This window comes from Portunus trituberculatus, chromosome 34 (genome assembly GCF_017591435.1).
Source record: "Portunus trituberculatus isolate SZX2019 chromosome 34, ASM1759143v1, whole genome shotgun sequence".
In the NCBI taxonomy this organism is placed as follows: Eukaryota; Metazoa; Arthropoda; class Malacostraca; order Decapoda; family Portunidae; genus Portunus; species Portunus trituberculatus.
In genome coordinates, this window is record NC_059288.1 from 1,572,711 (window position 1) to 1,592,500 (window position 19,790).

Below are 19,790 nucleotides of genomic sequence, written 5' to 3' on the forward strand. Positions count from 1 at the left end.
CAGCGGAGATTCTTCACCAGTTTCTCCAGCTCCTCCTTCCTCAGGTCGTTCTCGGTATCCTGCTCGGCAAGCACCGTGATAGGAGGTGAGGGGGTAGGTTGGATAGCACTGCTGTGAAGGATCACAGGATCATTAATTCCTGCTCGTGCTCGTAGCTGCCCAGTGTTGCCACATTTAAAGTCCAACTCCTCGCCTAGACATTCCGTATGGCAGAGGTTCGGACAGGCCGGCTTGGAGCACCATTTTACTGTTGGAGGTGACCCTGTGCGGCCACAGACAGCACACCTAGAGGCCGGACGGTAGCCACTTATGCCGCTTGGCCTCTCAATAAGGCGCTCAAAGCACTCAGTCACCATCTCTCTCTCTCTCTCTCTCTCTCTCTCTCTCTCTCTCTCTCTCTCTCTCTCTAATTGCAAATTTTCCTGAGTATGTTCTTGAAGAGCAGAGTGTTATCATGGGTGACCTTAATGCCAGGCATAAGGAACTAGGAAGCCACCAATGCCAATGGTGTGCGCTGGAAGGCTTTCTTTAACACCACAGATACAGCTGTACTTACTGGGGACCACACACCCACACATGTTCAAGGAGGCAGACTTGATTATGTAGCCCTCATCAATATGCCAACGTATACTGCCCAAACTTATTTTGTCAGGTCATTGCTGAGCGACCACTTCGCCCTGGAGACGACCCTCCTGGTGCAGTCCGCCACGGCAGTGCCCAGGAAGCGCTTGACGGTGCCACCATCCAGGATGACGGACCTCGTCGTCCATGTGGTGGCGTGGTACGCTACCGTGAAGGGCTCCTTTGCTGATGCAGAGGCACTGTACGACGGACTCCTGCACACCATCGAGGGATTCATCGCGACTCCAAGGGTTCCAGCAAGGGCCCATGTTCCACGCCGCTGGACTTACGCTACCGACCCTGTCATACTGAACTGCCAACAGACGCTCGTTGCCTACCAGAGACGTTGGCAGCTCAACCCAGCAGACACAGAGTCACGGGATGCCATGCTTACCGTGGCTCGACACCTCACGGGTCTGCGGCAGCAGGAAAGGAAGAAGTACTGGGTCTCCTTCCTGGACAAGGTGCGCAGGACACGGTCCCTCCGGGAGGTGTGGCACCATGTCAACAGCGTCCGGGGCAAGTCCAGACGGCAGGTGTGTGACCCTGATCCTGCAGGCAGGGCACGAGAACTTATCTTGCAGTGGAAGGAAGCCTCATTCTTCTCTGGTCTTCCTGTGGAACACCAGGAGGCGCTTGATCAGCAAAGACCACGAAGGATGGAGTTGCTTTGCCACAGTGTTCCTCTGCTGGACGACACCTGTGTGCCTATCACACATGACGAACTCCTCTCGGCAGTCAAGTTGGGCAAGTCAACAGCTCCTGGAAAGGATGGCATCACCTATGATATCCTCAATGCTCTCCTGGAGGTAAAGGTAGACAACCCTATCTTGGATTTATTTAACATGTCTTTCACTGCAGGCAAGCTTCCCCGCTCTTGGAAAACAGCCATCGTCATCCCAATACCCAAAGGTGATGGCACTTTTCGCCCTATTTCTCTCACCAGCTGTCTGTGTAAGATGATGGAACGGGTAATATTGAACAGGCTTATATACGAGGTGGGCCATGTACTCTCTGGCAATGTACATGGCTTCCTAAAAGATCACTCTACTAGTCATTGTTTTGTTGAGTGTCTTATAAATAAGGATGCTACCTGCAGAGCTTTCGTTGATCTCAAGGGTGCCTTTGACAGGGCCAACAAAGATGTTATTATGGAGGAACTCATTCTCAAAGGTGTCAAAGGTAGATTATTAGGATGGATCAGGGACTATTTGTACAATAGAACAGCATAGGTTTGGTTTCAAGGTGCAGTCTCCTCTGAGGAAGTTTTTGAGCTTGGAACACCACAGGGTGGAGTCCTTAGTCCAATGCTTTTCAATGTTTTAATGAACAAAATTGCGTGCTGTTCCTTTCCGCAGGGCACCCAGGTCCTCATCTATGCTGATGACATACTCCTCCAATGCCCCACACCCAGGATTCTCCAGGTTGCTTTGTCACAACTGGCAGTGTTGTGTGTCCAAATGGGACTAGTGATTAATGAATGTAAAACAAAATTTCAAGCTAAAGGGAAGGTCTCTCGGCTGCCCACTGTAAATAACATCCCCATCCCTAGAGTTCATATACACAAGTACCTGGGTGTTCAGATGAGCTTTAGGAAGTCTCTTCAAGCCGTCCACTATGTTCGAGACCTCTGTCTGCCATGGCTAGCACCACTTCGGCTGCTAGCCAACAGGGGCCTGGGGGCGGGCATTCCAGTCCTAAGAATGTTCTATATATCTGTCATAAGGTCCCTTATTGATTATGCCGCCCCTGTTTTAATACAGTTTAGTGCCACTCAACTCCGTCCCCTGGAGCTTGTACAGAATGAAGCCATGCGGATAATCTTGGGATGCCCCAGGACTGCACGGAATGAAGTCCTCAGAGCTGAACTGCACCTGCCGAGTATTATGTGTAGGGTACAGGAAATTACTTGTCGCACAATTAGTCGGATGTTATGCACGGGCTCTGACTCTTTAAAGGGATCACTGACCCCCTGTATCATGATCCTTGCACTCCTACAACATCATACCTTAGGAAGATCTTGGGAGTACTGACAAGTGTAGGTGTAGTCGAGGCTTGTATTAACGTTGTTATGTCACCGCTGCAACCTGTCTGGAACCCTCACCGTGTCAGTGTTGATATTCATTCACTGCATCAGCCCAAGACGGACTAGCTCCCTCATGTGCTGCAAGACATGTTCATGACTAAATTGTCCAAGTACCCACACGTTGAGGCTATTCATGTTTATTGTGATGGGTCAGTCAATGGCAGCAGATCTGGATGTGGGCTGTTCATCCGTGACTACATCTCTGCCAGTCTCTACACTGACACTGAGGTTTCCAGGCAGCTCCCTGCACTCATGTCTTTACTCACAGCAAGGTGTTATCGCCGTGGCGCAGAAACAAAGCATGCGTAAGTTTAAGGTACTGGATTAAGAGTAAAATGTGGAGCAGCATCACAAGGATAGTACATAATGAGTACATATAGGAGTAAAGGTGAGAAGTATACATCACATGTGTTTACAAAACAGTCGGCCGTTAATGGAAGGGATGCTGAGTTGGGCCTACATGACGGAGAGAGTACGACCCTAGTAGGGGTCGCGAGGGCGCTCGGGACAGATAAGAACATAGAGAGTTCCTGATGATGACGAAGGAACGAGGCCCCAGATTACACCCCAGCACCTCAGGAAGGGGCAGACTACGTTTCGACCCCACAGAGGAAGGTGTGGTGTGGTGAAGGCGAGGAAGGTCGAGCTCACCCTTGTCTTATAGAAGACCCCAAACACGTAAGTTCGCTGTCATCCCCCTTTGGTCGTTCACGTGTACGAGTAATGAGAATGATGATAACACCTTGATGACTGCTGTTTGTGCCTATGTTGTGTTAGTCGTAATTCGCTCCTAGATGGTGTTACGTAGGAGGCGTGATTGAGATGTGAGTAAAGATAAAGAAATTCTGGTATTAAGACAAGTTATCATTGTAGCAATTAAGCTGAATTGTCATTGTAAACGTTGTTGAAATGATTTTGTAACTGCTAGTGTACTTGTTGACGTAAATGTGTTCTCACAGGTTTTTGACCGAATGAAATAAATATTCGAGTCAAACGTGACGGGTCTGCTGTTCACCTTTAACAATAAAAAACGTGGAGTCTTCATTGTTTGAACCGGGGAGGTTCGGACCCGGCCGGGCGTCGGTGTGCCCCAGCTCGAGTAGAGCGGGCACGAGCCGCGCCACCCATCCGCGGAGGAGAGCGGGGAAGTTAAGTTGTGTTCGGGGCAGGGAGTAGTTAGCGAGTGAAGGGCTCGTCACCGCTACACCCTTGCTGGCGATCGGTGCGAGGCGGAGGAGCGGGTCCTTCTCCCTCACACGGTAACTGAGGAGTGAGTGTGTTAGTGCGTACGTATACGTTACGTGGGCGGAGAGTGGCGAGGCACGCCGGGTGACTCTAGTTGACAAGCGAGTGCAAGTGTGAACATTTATTAACCGGAATTGGTTGTACCTTAATTGCTTGAGATGTCGATGCAAGGTCAAAGTATAGTGATACGCGTATGGTGGTAAGAGTGATAACTTGGTAGTGCGTGTTGTGAAATTAGTGGGCTATACGGGACGTTATTTGTTGAGCTAGTTTTCACAACTCCCACGACACGGAAAGAACGAGGGAGACGTTGACAGCAGACAGCAGTGTGGAAGGTGCAAGAGTGCGATCCACGTAATTCTTAAGCGTCTGGTTGATTTACTGTGGCCCCCGTAGTATTAAACTTTATTGCCAATCAATGTCTGCACACGATGGTGCACCGGCAGTGGCGATCGTTATCACGTTAAGGAGTTTTTCCCAAAGCTTGCACTATAACGTAAATGTCGGGGTTTTTTCCTCTCAGTGGCGTAATCACCTTCCCACCACATGCCATCGTACGATAAGTTAGTCGTGGGCCACATTAAACGTCAGACAGCTGAGAGGTAACGAGAAGAATTCTGTTGAGAAGGCTTCAGAACGGCTTCAGCGACAGCCCCGGCAGAGAGGTGTCGGTCTCGCTTCAGTACAGCTTCAAAGTTGCTTCAGTACAGCAGTTGCTTCAGTACAGCTTCAAAGTTGCTTTAGTACAGCAGTTGCTTCAGTACAGCTTCAAAGTTGCTTCAGTACAGCAGTTGCTTCAGTACAGCTTCAGTTGCTTCAGTACAGCTTCAAAGTTGCTTCAGTACAGCAGTTGCATCAGTACGGCTTCAAAGTTGCTTCAGTACAGCAGTTGCTTCAGCACAGCTTCAAAGTTGCTTCAGTACAGCAGTTGCTTCAGTACAGCTTCAAAGACGATATAAGTAGCTTCAATATAGCTTCAAAGACGATAAAAACGGCTTCAATATAGCTTCAAAGACGGTCTAAGTAGCTTCAACACAGCTGCAAAGACGGAACAGGGCGGCTTCAATATAGCTCAATATAGCTGAAAGGAGAACCATCGAAGCGCCAAAGCAAAGAGCCACAGACTCCCACTCAGGTTTGAGGAACAAAGATGGACAACGAAACACCACTGAACGAGGTCACGACCAAGAGCACGCAAGATTCTCCTGGAACTGCCCCTGAAGAACTGGAACATATCAACGTTATAGCCACGTCAGATGATCCCAGACAGCTGCCTCTCAAACAATGGGAGGCAGGTGGAGAAGCCAGCACAATTACTGAACGGTATCGACAGATATACGAACAGATGGAAGAAATGATGAGACAAGCACAAACGTTCATGGAACGCTTTAAGGAACTTGGTGGACTAGCGCTTACGAGCAGAGTTACTCCCGATGAGGGACAAGGAGGAGCCTTGGTGCAGAAGCAGGGGGAGGAACTCAACCAGGGGGAGAGTGACAACGACCAAGGAAGGACAAGGGAAGAGCTGGAGAATGGACCTTCTGGAGTCATTCCTATGCGTCACCCGGTGCAGAGGTGCGATGGTCCACGAGGGAGTGGCCTGTCACTGGAGCTATGTAAGGGAGAAAGGGAGAGTGAAATGGGAACAAGCGGCGAGCAGAGCATATCGCAGTCCATTAAAACCGTTAGGATTGACGTGAAGGAAATGATGAGCACTATGAAACTGCAATGCCTACCGAACCCCAGGTTTACAGGGGGAAATTGTGGTGACTATTGGCAGTTTAAAGAAGCCTTTCTGGACTACGTGGATGCCGCTGTCGTATCGGATAGAACGAAGCTCAGACTGCTCATTGAGGCCTACGAGGGACCTGTCAAAGAAGCTCTACACGGAAAAAGGCGTGTACGAGATCCAAAGGAAGGCTATAGACAAGCCCTCGAAGTGTTAGATCAAGCACACGGTGATACGTGGACGTATGTTCGAGAACTTACTCAAAGGGTCCGCTATGGCCCAAGCATGGATCTACATGAGACCCAAAATCTCGCCCACTTGACACATGATCTTGTAAACTGTGTGTCTGTCCTGCGAGGACTAGGACAGTTGAAAGAAGTGGATACTGACGATGCAATGTGTCACATTGCCGAAAGATTCAAGGGTAAACTGAGAGACGAATACAACGCACAAGTGTATGCTTACGCAAAGAACAATTGTGGAGCTTTCCCAGGTGTAGAATGGTTACAGAGCTTCCTTCAGGACATGCTGACTAGGTCACGGACGACGGCTAAGCTACAGAAGAAAGACATGATGAGCGAGAGTCAAAATAAAGCTGCCGCATCCTTCCCCTCCCAAAAGGGGAAGCAGATCAGTTTAACGATGGTAACGAAGGAAGAAGGACGAAATACGGATACATGTCCTTTGTGTGAGGATGCACACTCTCTGCACGGGTGTCGAGCGTTCCTTGGGATGTCAGTAAAGGCGAGATCAACATACATCAGAGACGAAAGACGATGTTATGCCTGTCTTCGACAAGGTCACCGCATGTCGGAGTGTTGGCTACGTGAACCATGCGGAGTTGAAGGTTGCAGTCGTAGCCACTCACCCCTCTTACACTTCATCACTACCGGACAACAGGGAACTCGCTGTACACCGCTTGCGAGGGCTTATGAAGCGTCTTCAACAACGCCCAAACCTACTTGATAAATATGACAAAGAAATGCGCCAGTTAGTAGAAGCAGGTTACGCAGAAAGGCTTCCACGGCCTACACAGACAGGAAGGCCCAGAAAGATCTGGTACTTACCTCATCACCCAGTCCTGAACCAGAACAAACCAGGGAAGGTGAGGATAGTATTCGATTGTGCGGCGACCTACCACTCCATCTCCTTAAATAGCCAAGTAATGCAAGGGCCGGACCTCAATAACAAGCTGACGGGCGTCCTTCTTAGGCTTCGGCACCATAAGATAGCTCTCATGGCTGACATTGAATCTATGTTTCATCAAGTGAAGGTGGTGCCGGAAGATCGTGATGTCCTCCGGTTCCTTTGGTGGATGGATGGTGACTGTACACGAGAACCCGCCACCTACCAGATGACAGTACATCTCTTTGGCGGAGTTTGGAGTCCGTCTTGTGCTGGATATGCACTCCAGAAGACGTTCAAGCATTATGAGCAAGAGGTCACCGAAGACGTTGAACGTGCCAGACACAGCTTTTATGTCGACGATCTCCTAATTTCGGTACCCTCTCTGGACAAAGCCATAAAGGTGACACATCAACCGCGACGAGTCTTGAGTAAAGGAGGTTTCAGGCTGACAAAATGGATCTGCAATGATAATTCAGTACTCAACACCATACCTCAAACAGAGAGGGCTGCAGGAGTGAGAGGGATCACCCTCAAGGACGGCCGACTACCCTCTAAGAGGGCGCTGGGAATCCTTGGGACCTAGAGGCAGATGAACTTGCTGTTCAAGCCCAAACGCCACGAAAACCGGAAACGAAGCGAGGTCTTTTAAGCATGATTAGTTCTATATATGGCCCTTTGGGTGTCTTGGCTCCTGTGCTCATCAGAGCGAAATTGATTTTCCAAGATGAATGTAGAAGACAAGCAGGATGGGACGAACCTCTGACTGAGCCGAACGTAGCCTTGTGGAGAAAATGGCTGGGCGATTGGAATGGGCGAGAAGAAGTCCGGATCCCAAGGTGCTACTGGCCAGAGAGGATATCACCTCTACATACGGCTCAAATACATCATTTCTGTGATGCCTCACAACAGGCGTATGGAACAGTGTCCTACCTGAGACTGACGGACAAAAACGGACGCCACCACGTAACCTTTCTGTTCGGCAAAGCCAAACTAGCACCAATGAGGCAACAGACAATTCCGCGATTAGAATTATGTGCAGCTACGATGGCAGCTCGGACTGACAGACAATTGAAAGAAGAACTAGACATCGAAATGGTGGACTCGGTGTTTTGGACGGACAGCATGGCAGTTCTTCAATACATACGAAACACTGAGAGACGCTTCCACACCTTCGTAGCCAACAGAGTGGCTACCATAAGTGAATACTCAAACATCTGTCAATGGCGCCACGTTAGGTCGACACTCAATCCAGCAGATGATGCTAGCCGTGGAATACTGGGAAGTGAACTGCATAATGAGTGTCGATGGATCCAAGGCCCCACATTCCTCGCCTTGAAGGAAGAAGATTGGCCACAGACAACACTAACAATCCCAGATATTATGGCTGATGACCCGGAAGTGAAGAAAACTTCCATATGTTTGGCAACTACAGCAGCAGGAAGGGATAGTGACATCATAAAGACATTGTGGGCGCAGTACTCATCATGGTATCGGTTACGGAAAACCGTTTGCATGGCTCAGACGATTCATACAATGGTGCGTAGCAAGATCCAACAAGACTGCATGTGACAAAGGCCAGTTGTCAGTAGGAGATATGGAAAAGGCTCGTCTGGCAATTCTACAGGCTACACAACTAAGACGCTTTCCTCAAGAGGTGAGCATGTTGAAAAGGGGGCGACAAATTACTACTGGCCCTTTGTATAGACTGGAGCCTTATCTAGATAACGAAGGACTGTTACGAGTAGGGGTAGACTAGACTATGCTATCCTCCATCCAGACCACAAGAACTCCATCTTGCTCCCTAAAGACGGATTTATCACGGAGCTCATAATCAGGAACGTACACTCGATAAGGTCTGGTCACTCGGGCGAGAACACACCTTGGCCGTGTTGCGAGAGGACTACTGGATACCGAAAGGACGCCTTACTATCGACAAGATCCTCCGCACGTGTGTGATCTGCCGACGATGTAAGTGGAAACCGCTAGAGCAGAGGCAAGCAAACCTGCCCGAGGATCGCTTCATACCAGGAGAGAGGCCATTCACTTACATGGGAACAGACTGCTTCGGACCTTTCATAGTGAAACGAGGCCCGACACGGGCAAAAGGATGGGGTTGTCTCTTCACATGCCTGACCTCTCGTGCCATACACTTGGAAGTTCTCCCATCACTGGACGCAGACTCATTCATCAACACGTTAAGCAGATTCAGTTTCCCGCAGAGGAACCCAAGACGCCTGAGGTCTGACAATGGGACGAACCTGGTAGGCGCTCACAGAGGATTGCGGGAGGCAAAGAACAATTGGAATGACAGCAAACGGATAAGAGATAAACTCCTACAACGACAGATAGAATGGGAGTTCATCCCACCTGCAGCCCCTCACATGGGTGGAGTCTGGGAACGTCAAATCCGCACTGTAAAGAAGGTGCTCTTGGCGGTGGTTGGTAATCAGATACTTGATGATGAACGACTTTCCACCTTTTTCTGCATCGTGGAAGAGATAATAAATGGGCGACCCTCACCCCAGTCTCAGACGACCCGAAAGATCTAGAAGCACTCACATCCCTCCACCTTCTCCGACTGGAAGGCAATACGCCAACGCCCAGGGATGACATATCGGTGGCAGAGACATACCGAAGGCGATGGAAACATGCACAGTTCCTGGCAGATCAGTTCTGGAAACGATGGGTGAAGGAGTATTTACCAACCCTGCGCTGGAGGCAGAAAGCCATTAAGAGCCACCGCAACCTGAAAGTCGGTGACGTGGTCATCATAGCAGGACACCCCCTCACAAGAAGTCAGTGGTTATCAGGGAGAGTCCTCGAAACAATGCCTAGCGCAGACGGCCTTGTGCGAAAGGCCAAAGTGCAGACAAAGGAGTCAGTATTGGTGCGCCCAATTACAAAACTCTGTCTGCTGGAAGGGGTCAGGAGCCTCTGAAGGTATTTCGGGCGAAGCCCGACAGGGGAAGTGTTATCGCCGTGGCGCAGAAACAAAGCATGCGTAAGTTTAAGGTACTGGATTAAGAGTAAAATGTGGAGCAGCATCACAAGGATAGTACATAATGAGTACATATAGGAGTAAAGGTGAGAAGTATACATCACATGTGTTTACAAAACTGTCGGCCGTTAATGGAAGGGATGCTGAGCTGGGCCTACATGACGGAGAGAGTACGACCCTAGGGGTCGCGAGGGCGCTCGGGACAGATAAGAACATAGAGAGTTCCTGATGATGACGAAGGAACGAGGCCCCAGATTACACCCCAGCACCTCAGGAAGGGGCAGACTACGTTTCGACCCCACAGAGGAAGGTGTGGTGTGGTGAAGGCGAGGAAGGTCGAGCTCACCCTTGTCTTATAGAAGACCCCAAACACGTAAGTTCGCTGTCATCCCCCTTTGGTCGTTCACGTGTACGAGTAATGAGAATGATGATAACACCTTGATGACTGCTGTTTGTGCCTATGTTGTGTTAGTCGTAATTCGCTCCTAGATGGTGTTACGTAGGAGGCGTGATTGAGATATGAGTAAAGATAAAGTAATTCTGGTATTAAGACAAGTTATCATTGTAGCAATTAAGCTGAATTGTCATTGTAAACGTTGTTGAAATGATTTTGTAACTGCCAGTGTACTTGTTGACGTAAATGTGTTCTCACAGGTTTTTGACCGAATGAAATAAATATTCGAGTCAAACGTGACGGGTCTGCTGTTCACCTTTAACACCTCCTTTGTTGTAATTATTTATTAATTCAACAATAAATGTATCAATCAATCAATCAATCTCTCTCTCTCTCGAGACTCGCGGCGACTCGGCCGCTTCTTCTTCTTGTGACCCTTTTAATTTGCGTGTCGCTTTCACCACGATATTTATGTTTCCATTCCTCTATTGCCTGCTATAATGGATATCATATCTTAGTATTCATATACGCTCATGCCATCAGGATGACTTCGACTCCGTGGCACTGAGTGATAGTGAATTACTAATGAAATACCGCGGTATTTAATTGGTAATTCACTATCACTCAGTGCCACGGAGTCGAGGTTATCCTCATATCATGAGCGTATATGAATACTAAGATATGATATCCATTATATGGCTGGTCTTGCTTCTTATATACCCCTCGGCCCTCCAAGGGTGATACGCTGTGCTGTTCATGCGCCAGCAGTGTTCGGCCTCCTGCTGTGGTGCTGTCTTTGGCTTCATATGTGCACCTAATATGGGTACCACTATAAATAAAATTGCATGCTCCACCAATGAGTGGAAGCTGAACAGCGCTTCTTATACATACTCTTCTAGTATACATATAGGCACTATAGGCCATAGTGTAAAAGAAAAAAATAAATACTTTTGGCTCTTAGGTAGGTAACTGGCAGTCAAGGGCCTAACTCTATAAAGACACGGAAAGTTGTAGGTTGGTATCATCAGCTTAAGAGTTGCTATAGTAAGATGTTTGGTTAAGATAATTAATGGATAATAAGAAGAATTTGCATGACAGGACAGAACCCTAGGGAATAATGCTGTTTTTAAATTTAAGAGAACAGTGCATGGCCCTCTAGTAGCTGTTTACCTCAGCAGCAGTAGAACGATTGGAGAGGAAACTTGTGATAAAGTTACAGAGAGAAGGATAGAAATCATATGAGGGTAGTTTTGAGATCAAAGCTTTGTGCCAGACTCAATCAAAGCTTTCGATATGTCTATCGCGACAGCAAAGGTTTCACCGAAAATCTCTAAAAGAGGATGACCAAGACTCTTTAAGGAAATCTAGAATATTCCCAGTAGAGCAGCATTGACAGAAACCACACTGGCGATCAGATAGATTGTGAAGTGATAGATGTTTAACAATCTTCCTATTGAGGACAGATTCAAAGACTTTAGACAAACAAGAGATTAAAGATACAGGGCGGTATAGTTTGATGGATTAGAACTGTCACCCTTTTTAAGAACATGCTGACTGCAGGCAAACTTCCTGCAAGAAGGACAGGTAGATGTCTGTAGACAGAGCTGGAAGAGTTTGGCCAGGCAAGGTGCAAGCACGGAAGCAGAGTGTTTGAGAACAACATAGGAGGGACCTCGTCAGGTCCATAAGCCTTTGAGGATTTAAGCCAGTGAGGACATGGAAAACACCATTACGATGAATCTTAATTGAAGTCAGAGGGAGGAGGAGAATTGACAAGCATAGAATCAACCACGGTGGAGTTATTAGCAAAAGTTTGAGAGAACAGTTCAGCTTTAGAGACAGGTGTGATGGCAGTGATGCCATTAGGATGAAATACAGAAGGGAAAGATGAAGAAGTAAGTTATTGGAAATGTTTTTGGGCAGATGCCAGAAGTCTCGAGAGGAGTTGGATTTTGAAAGATTTTGACATTTTTTAGTAGTGTTTGGTAAGTTGAAGAACATACTTGGCTTGATTTTGAGCAGAAATATAAAGTGTATGAGATTCAAGTGATGAAAAACTCAAGTATTTCTTGTGGGCAACCTTTCTATCATGTATAACACGAGAATAGGCTGTGTTAAACCAAGATTTAGAACTGTGGTTCCCAAACTGGGGGAAATTTGAAGCTACCAGGGGGGAAATAATTACACTATCTACTAACTAAAAAAATCTCAAAGTCAAATCAAAAGTCCTTTTATTTGTTACTAACCGCTCTCTATGGCTATGCTTAGTTGTTACTAAATGCTCTCTATCCACTTTACTCTGTAACTATAAGTTTATCAGTATATTTGTACATTTAAAAAAAAAATTAGCAAATAGTCTCAGTGTGTTTTAACTGCTCTTTCTCTCATACACATGAAGGGGGAAATCTGGATGGTTGAACTGGGTGCAGGGAGAAATGACAGAAAAAAGTTTGGGAACCACTGGACTTTAGAAGGTCTATATTGAGGAAAAGAGTGAGGACTGTACGCCTCCATGCCAGACACTATCACCTCTGTTTATGTGCTAAGCACGCAGAGATAGATCTCTGACATGGAAACAGTAATCATTTCAGGAAAAATTAGCATAGTACCTTCTCAGAGTTTTGGGAGATCCTAATGAGAGACTGGAGAAATAGGACAAGATACAGATATGCGATTGTGATCGGAGGACCCCGATGGTGAATAATATAGACTTATAGAGTAACAGCATGAGCAGAAGGAGAGGTGAGGAAAACGTCAAGAATGTTGAACGTATCTCCAAGACCTTTAAGGTTAAGGAATACTGTCCTACTAGTACTACTGGTGTTGTTTATGTTGTTTTGCTGTTTTCTCATTATCTAATATCACTAATGATATTTTGATAACATTTCATTATAACTACTAATTCAGCTACCATAAGGTGGATTAACAGGAAAATTCCGAATGTATAATTATATTGACTTTGCTTACATGAATTTGGTAGTTCAAACGATACATTTAAACAAAGTAAGCCCCAGAAAAAGAATTAAAAGGAAAAATACATCACTAACGAAGAAAAGGCTGTTGCTACTGACATATGATCTTAATTGTTTTATAATTTGAAAATACAGCTTTCAGAACAACTAAATTGAAATCTGCATAATTTAATTTTCAAATTCTAGTTTCCCTTCTCTCAGAACCAGAACCTAGTATGCACTACGTAAGCAAAGGCCGAGCCGGATAGCAGACTCATCCAATTTCACCGCGCGTCGTTAGGCAGCAGGCATCAGCCAACAAGTACCAGGAGTGAGAGCAATGGAGGTTACTGGCTCTTACAACTTTCACTTCAGTCTATATATAGGGTCCCAGGCGCCCTTCTTAGGTAGTGGAAGAGCCATATACTGGAAATAACTTTGAGTGACATCAAGAAAAGAAAAAAAAAGTGGTGTGGTGTCTACGTATGTATCTCCCCTGCTTCTCATTGTCACTCCTCCCCTTGAATGCGATCTAAACTGTAATTTCGCACCGAAAATCAATACCTTGGGCCAACCCGGCTGCTCCCTCCTCTTCTTCCTCCCCACCCGTCAAGTTCCGTTCTCACAAATATTTTCTCCCCTCCCTTCCTACCTACCTACCTCACTCTTTCCCTCTATCACTCGTTCGCTGTTCCCCCTCGTACTGGCTCCTTACTCTCTCCCCGAACCACCCATTCCACTCCGTTCTCTCTCTCTCTCTCTCTCTCTCTCTCTGTGTATGTGTTTCTCTTTTTTTTTTTCTTTTTACTTCCTCCCTTTCCTATCTCTCCCTCTCAATAATATCCTTCCCCACTCCTCCACCCAGTCCGCGCCACCAACTCTTGTCCTCCATTCCATGCTCTCCTCCCTCCCTCTTTCTCTTTCCCGCTTCCTGAACCCCCTGGACCCCTTCCCTCCCAACCACTCTCATTCCTCCCCCACACTCTCCCTTCTTTCTCTTCCTCCCATAATCTCTCTCTCTCTCTCTCTCTCTCTCTCTCTCTCTCTCTCTCTCTCTCTCGTTTTCCGCGTACCGTCTACCGACTCTCACTTCGATTTTTTTCCACTTTGAAAACCTTTATTATTGTTTCCCATATGATCCTTATATTCCTTCGTTATCTCGCCTTCATCCCATGTCTGACCCTACCGTCCGTACTTGCTTCCTTAAATTTTCTTGCCTTAATATATCATCCATTTCCAACCTCGATCATGTCGATCTGCTCATTTCCTTCTATAACTTCTCCTTACTCTGAAGTGGCTACTGGGTTCAAAACATATTGTATCTTATTGATAATATAATTTATTTTATGTGAATAATACTTGTTTTCTGTTGATAACACTTATCACAAGGACAGCTTATGGTTTTCCTCAAGATCCAACATATATGCATTCCTCTGGGACACCATTCAGAATTGTCCGCATTTCTATGGGATGCTAGAGTACGAGTATCGTTGTCTACCTATAACAACACACCGGTCGGTGCGCCAGCGTTTAAGAAATCAAAACAGGTTTCGGGTGCTACCACACCACAGTGGTGTGCTGACCTACGAAACAAATTTTAAAGTTTAAGAAATCGGCTGTAAGACTCAGGAACCATGTTACAGTAGAGAGACTATAACTCCCGTGCCTATCTTTGTCGTTTCTACATGCTTTAGTCCATTACTTTTTTTTTTTTTTCAATCTTTGCCTATGTCCTGTCTACATTGCCCAATTCTTAATTTTCCTCTCCTCCCTGCCTAGATAACTCATTATTTCCCTTTTCCCTTTATGCCTATCTATACCTCCTATATCTCATAAATCTTACTTACTTTACGCTCCTTTCTTTGTCACCACATCACCATACTCTGATGATCGAGTAATACACTAATAATGCCTTCATTTGAAAACAATGATATACCATGCAACTGTTTTTTTTAGTTGAGCAAAATTTAAATACCACAGAAAATATGTAGTATTTTCTATTGCAAGCAAAGGATCGTCCAATATTAACAAGACAAAAATGAAAGTTTATTTAACAAAAGTTATACAGTTAAATATTCCATTGAACAAACGGTACAGAAGAATTAGGGGAAAATAGTAGAGGCAATAATAATAATAATAATAATAATAATAATAATAATAATAATAATAATAATAATAATAATATGTATCAAGAAATAATTATTTTCTTCAAATTAATTTCACAGGTAACTTATGTCGCATATCCCAGATTTACCTTCCAGCAAATTTAATCTTAAGCTGTACATCATTTCAGTTAACGAGGACTGCATGCGGATATAGCAGCCTATAGTTATTCTTTACATGAGCTGCTACTAGATACAACCATTGTTGAATATTTCTTTCACCTTTCCCGGTGTACATAAAATCTAGCTACGTGGGAAACCAAGTTTAATGCTTCCTAATATTACTATTGAGACAATATGGCATTGTTACTTATGTTTCAGGCGAGTGTTCACCAAATTGCAGTGTTTTACAAAACGGGAGTTTAATCTTATGTTGTTCTCTCATAACAACTGACTTGAAGTCGCATCTCCAGCATGTTGAGTGAATTAATTGTTATATATATATATATATATATATATATATATATATATATATATATATATATATATATATATATATATATATATAATTGCACCATACCAGACAATAGTTGACCAAACAAAGAACAAATTTCAAAGGCAATTCCCTCTTTAAAATTTACTCCATAATAAAAAATAAATTAATTAATAAAAAAAAAATTTAAATCCACCAATATATTACTGCAAAGGAAATAGCAACCTGTTTTTATTTTTATTTTATTATTTTTTTTTTTCAAAATTCACTTTTTCATCTTAGTTGTTTCATGAAACATTCACTCATCAGCCCAGACTAGTGAGCTGTAATGTATTTTAATCTTCATTGAACCCAATTCACAACTGACAGTGGGTCAACCATTAGGTATGCCTTCTTTGTCCTTCCTATAATGACTTACATGGCATACAGCTTAAACAACAAATAAGACAATTATCATCATGAAATTATCAAATAATAAGTTAATCAAATTTCCTTTCACAAATAATAAAACTTGTATAGTTAATGAAAAGCCTACTATATCTGTATTCTTTTCTCTTGTAAGTATAAGTTAGGCTATAATTACCTATGTTTGCAGGAGACAACTGGTGATCTAGCACTTGCACTACAGAGAGAGAGAGAGAGAGAGAGAGAGAGAGAGAGAGAGAGAGAGAGAGAGAGAGAGAGAGAGAGAGAGAGAGAGAGAGAGAGAGAGAGAGAGAGAGAGAGAGAGAGAGAGAGAGAGAGAGAGAGAGTGTACCCGCTATAAGACCTCATCTACAGCCTCTTCCCGGGTTACATACACAAATTATTCTACTATCAGAGATCCCCCGTTTGCATAATTCAATATCATGCCAATTATATCACATTTCTCTGACAAAGGCAACAAAAAAATATACCAATTCCTTCAGTGCATCTCTATGGAAAAGCTCCAAGAAATGGACCAGGAAGTGGATTTTTCTTAGCCATTAGCAGTGGACAATAATATAGAGGGCATGATAATGAAAGGCTTGAACGATGGTCTCCTCTTCCAGAGTGGAGGAACCCGTGCGGGCAAAAGCTACCTCTAGACAATAAAGGCAAATGTGTGAACCAAGTCAACAGAGAGCGTGTGTGGGAGCAGCCCGGCTAACTTGTCTGTTAACTAATGTTACATCATGTACACAGCAGAGATTTGAATCCGTAAAAAAATTTCATTTACAATTACGTGCCATTAAAGAAAGGCACAACATGTTTTTTTTTGTTTAAAAAGGTTAAGTCTTAACTGCTACGATGGAGTGCTGAACTACATGCACAACTACTGGAATAAAATTAAGTTCTTAATATACCGTTATCTCCTCCCTATCCCCAGAAGGAGGGAAGCCACCTTGTTCCCTTCCTGTGAAGAGAGAAATGCACACTATATAACCTAGTTCAACCATCCAACACAGTCCCTTCCTCACACTAAGAACTCCAAAATTTTCAGATGTGAATTATAAATAAAGTACAACTTCATCTTGTCTACTCTATCCACTCTTCCTCTGTATTATGGTGCTAGTGTCCCATTTTCAATGCAGGCTTTCAGAGAGGCTCAGCCAACACTTCGGGTTTACACAAGATGATGTGATGCACAGATCAAATGTGCATTTGTTATATCAGTAAGGTGGCATCCAACCTGTGATACATCTGCCACCTCAACACCTGCCCCCACACCCCCCGATACAATAGTGCAACAGTCCAATGCTCTATGAAAACTACAGGATAGTGTTCTGGTTAAATAAACTTAAGAGACAACCATGCCGTCACTCTATCTTGTAGATCGGCAAAAAAAAAAAAAAAAAAAAAAAAAAAAAAAAAACTGTACATATACACTACTGTATATATGGTTATACTCAAGTATATACATATATATACACTTATGTACATATACTGTACCAATACACATGCACACTGCTGTTGGGTGGAAGCTACAAGTCACCACCAGTGTGTCCTGGCCCCAAAACACCTTTGGAATTATAAAAACCAGCAATGTTTAGCTACAGTTCCATTCCCTGGCAATCATATTCAATATAAATAAGTCACTAAAATACATAGGGTAAGGGTCAGGCCACTTGGGGGAGAGAGGGCAGGCAGTGAGGCATTACTCTCACACAGGTGTGATAAGGAAACATTTGTGGAAAGGGAAGGGGACTACTAGGTCAGACAATGACTGGGCAGGTTTTCACTGTCTCACCCAGCACTGAGACTTTGGTCCTCTGGGGTGTGAGAGATGACAATGCTACAGTACTGCAGTGGGGCCACTTGTTATACCTTTGGGGAGTGCAACTTGACCTTAGAGAGTAACATGAATAGTGATGCTACAGCTTATACTCCCTAAAAGTACTCAAGTAATATAAAGATGGAGACTGCTGCTTTCTGAACAGTACTTTCATGGGAATAGAAGTGTAAACATGTGACACCAAACTGCAAGCATTGTCTCTCACCCAGCCACAACCTCTTCTCTTAGCCTCAGGGATTGTCCCTCATTATCCTGTTCTGCTCTGAGATATTTCATATTTCCTGCACAGGTTTGTCAAGAGCATTGGGCTACAAGGACCACAGGGTTCGCACCTGCTCCCACTGTGGATACGCATGTGTAGGCTGGTATGGTTGCTGGGGGAAGAGTTTTGCATTTTCTTGGTATACCTCAGGCTTCTTTTCTGCAGCTGCCACTGGGACAGTGTTTTGGCTGGTAGGGTATGTGGTCTTCTGTGGGATTGTTCCTGGGAGAGGCTGCTTGGCATAGTCGATAAAGTCATTTTTCCTGTCTACGCCATGCACAAATCGGTGACTGTTGAGGTGGCTTTCCTGGGAGAACTGCTTCCCGCACTCCGGACACTCATATCTCTTTTTCTCACTGTGAACAAACATATGAGAGGTGAGGTGACTCTCTTGTCTGAACCGCTTACCACACTCCTCACACTCATAGGTCTTGTCCTGTGTGTGCACAAACCGGTGACTGTTTAAGTGACTCTCCTGTGAGAACCGCTTTCCACACTCATCACACTCAAATTTTTTCATGTCATTGTGCACAAACTTGTGACCATTGACATGTCCCTGTGGGACAGGAGGTCTGTTCCAGTCATGGCGTTCATATTTCTTCTCAGCAGTATGGACGTACATGTGACTATTAAGATGGATCTCCTGGAGGAAGCGTTTGCCACACTCCTCACACTCAAAGCGCTTCTCGTCAGTGTGCACTACACGGTGGCTACTCAGGTGGCTTTTCTGGGCAAATTTCTTCCGGCACACTTCACACTCATAGCGCTTTTCCTCGCTGTGCACAAAACTGTGGCTGTTCAAGTGACTTTTGCGGGTGTAGCGTTTGCCACACACCTCACATTCATAACGCTTCTCACTATGCACAATCATGTGGCTATTGAGGTGACTCTCCATAGAGAACCGCTTTCCACAGATCAGACATTCAAATTTCTTCTCCACATTGTGCATCAGCATGTGTGCATTGAGGTGGATACCCATTGTGAACCGTTTGTTGCACACAGGGCATTCAAATTTTCTCTCCATTGTGTGAATCAAGTGGTGTGCATTCATGTGGATTTCCAAAGCAAATCTTTTACCACAGATGCCACATTCAAAGTTCTTCTCCACATTGTGTGCATTCATGTGGCTGTTAAGGTGACTCCTCTGAACAAAACGCTTGCCACAACGACCACACTCAAAACGCTTGTCCTTGACATGCACCAGCATGTGGCTACGCAGGTGGGAAGCAATGGTGAAGCGCTTCTGGCATAGTTCACATTCAAACTTTTTATCCTGGTTGTGCACCAGCATGTGTCCATTCAGATGGCTCTCCATTGTGAACCTCTTGTCACACAGCTCACACTTGAAGTTTTTCTCAGCGCTGTGCACAATCATGTGGCTGTCAAGGTGACTCTCCATAGTGAATCTCTTGTGGCACAGCTCACATTCAAACCGTTTAACCTTGCGGTGCCAAACAATGTGGTTGTTGAGGTGGCTCTCCTGCGCAAACCGCTTGCTGCACTCCTCACACTCATATGGCTTTTCAT

At 45.0% G+C, this 19,790-nt stretch overlaps 1 protein-coding gene across 1 annotated transcript in view; it reads right to left on the bottom strand.

Moving 5' to 3' along the window:
- Positions 1-15,184: 15,184 nt before the first annotated feature.
- The window catches only part of LOC123512839 (zinc finger protein 708-like), a 15,493-nt gene continuing 10,887 nt past the window's right edge, over positions 15,185-19,790 (bottom strand). The window contains exon 2 of the mRNA XM_045269449.1: positions 15,185-19,790. This exon is cut by the window's right edge and continues 231 nt beyond it. Within this exon, the coding sequence (XP_045125384.1) occupies positions 18,310-19,790 (1,481 nt within the window). The 3' untranslated portion in view covers positions 15,185-18,309.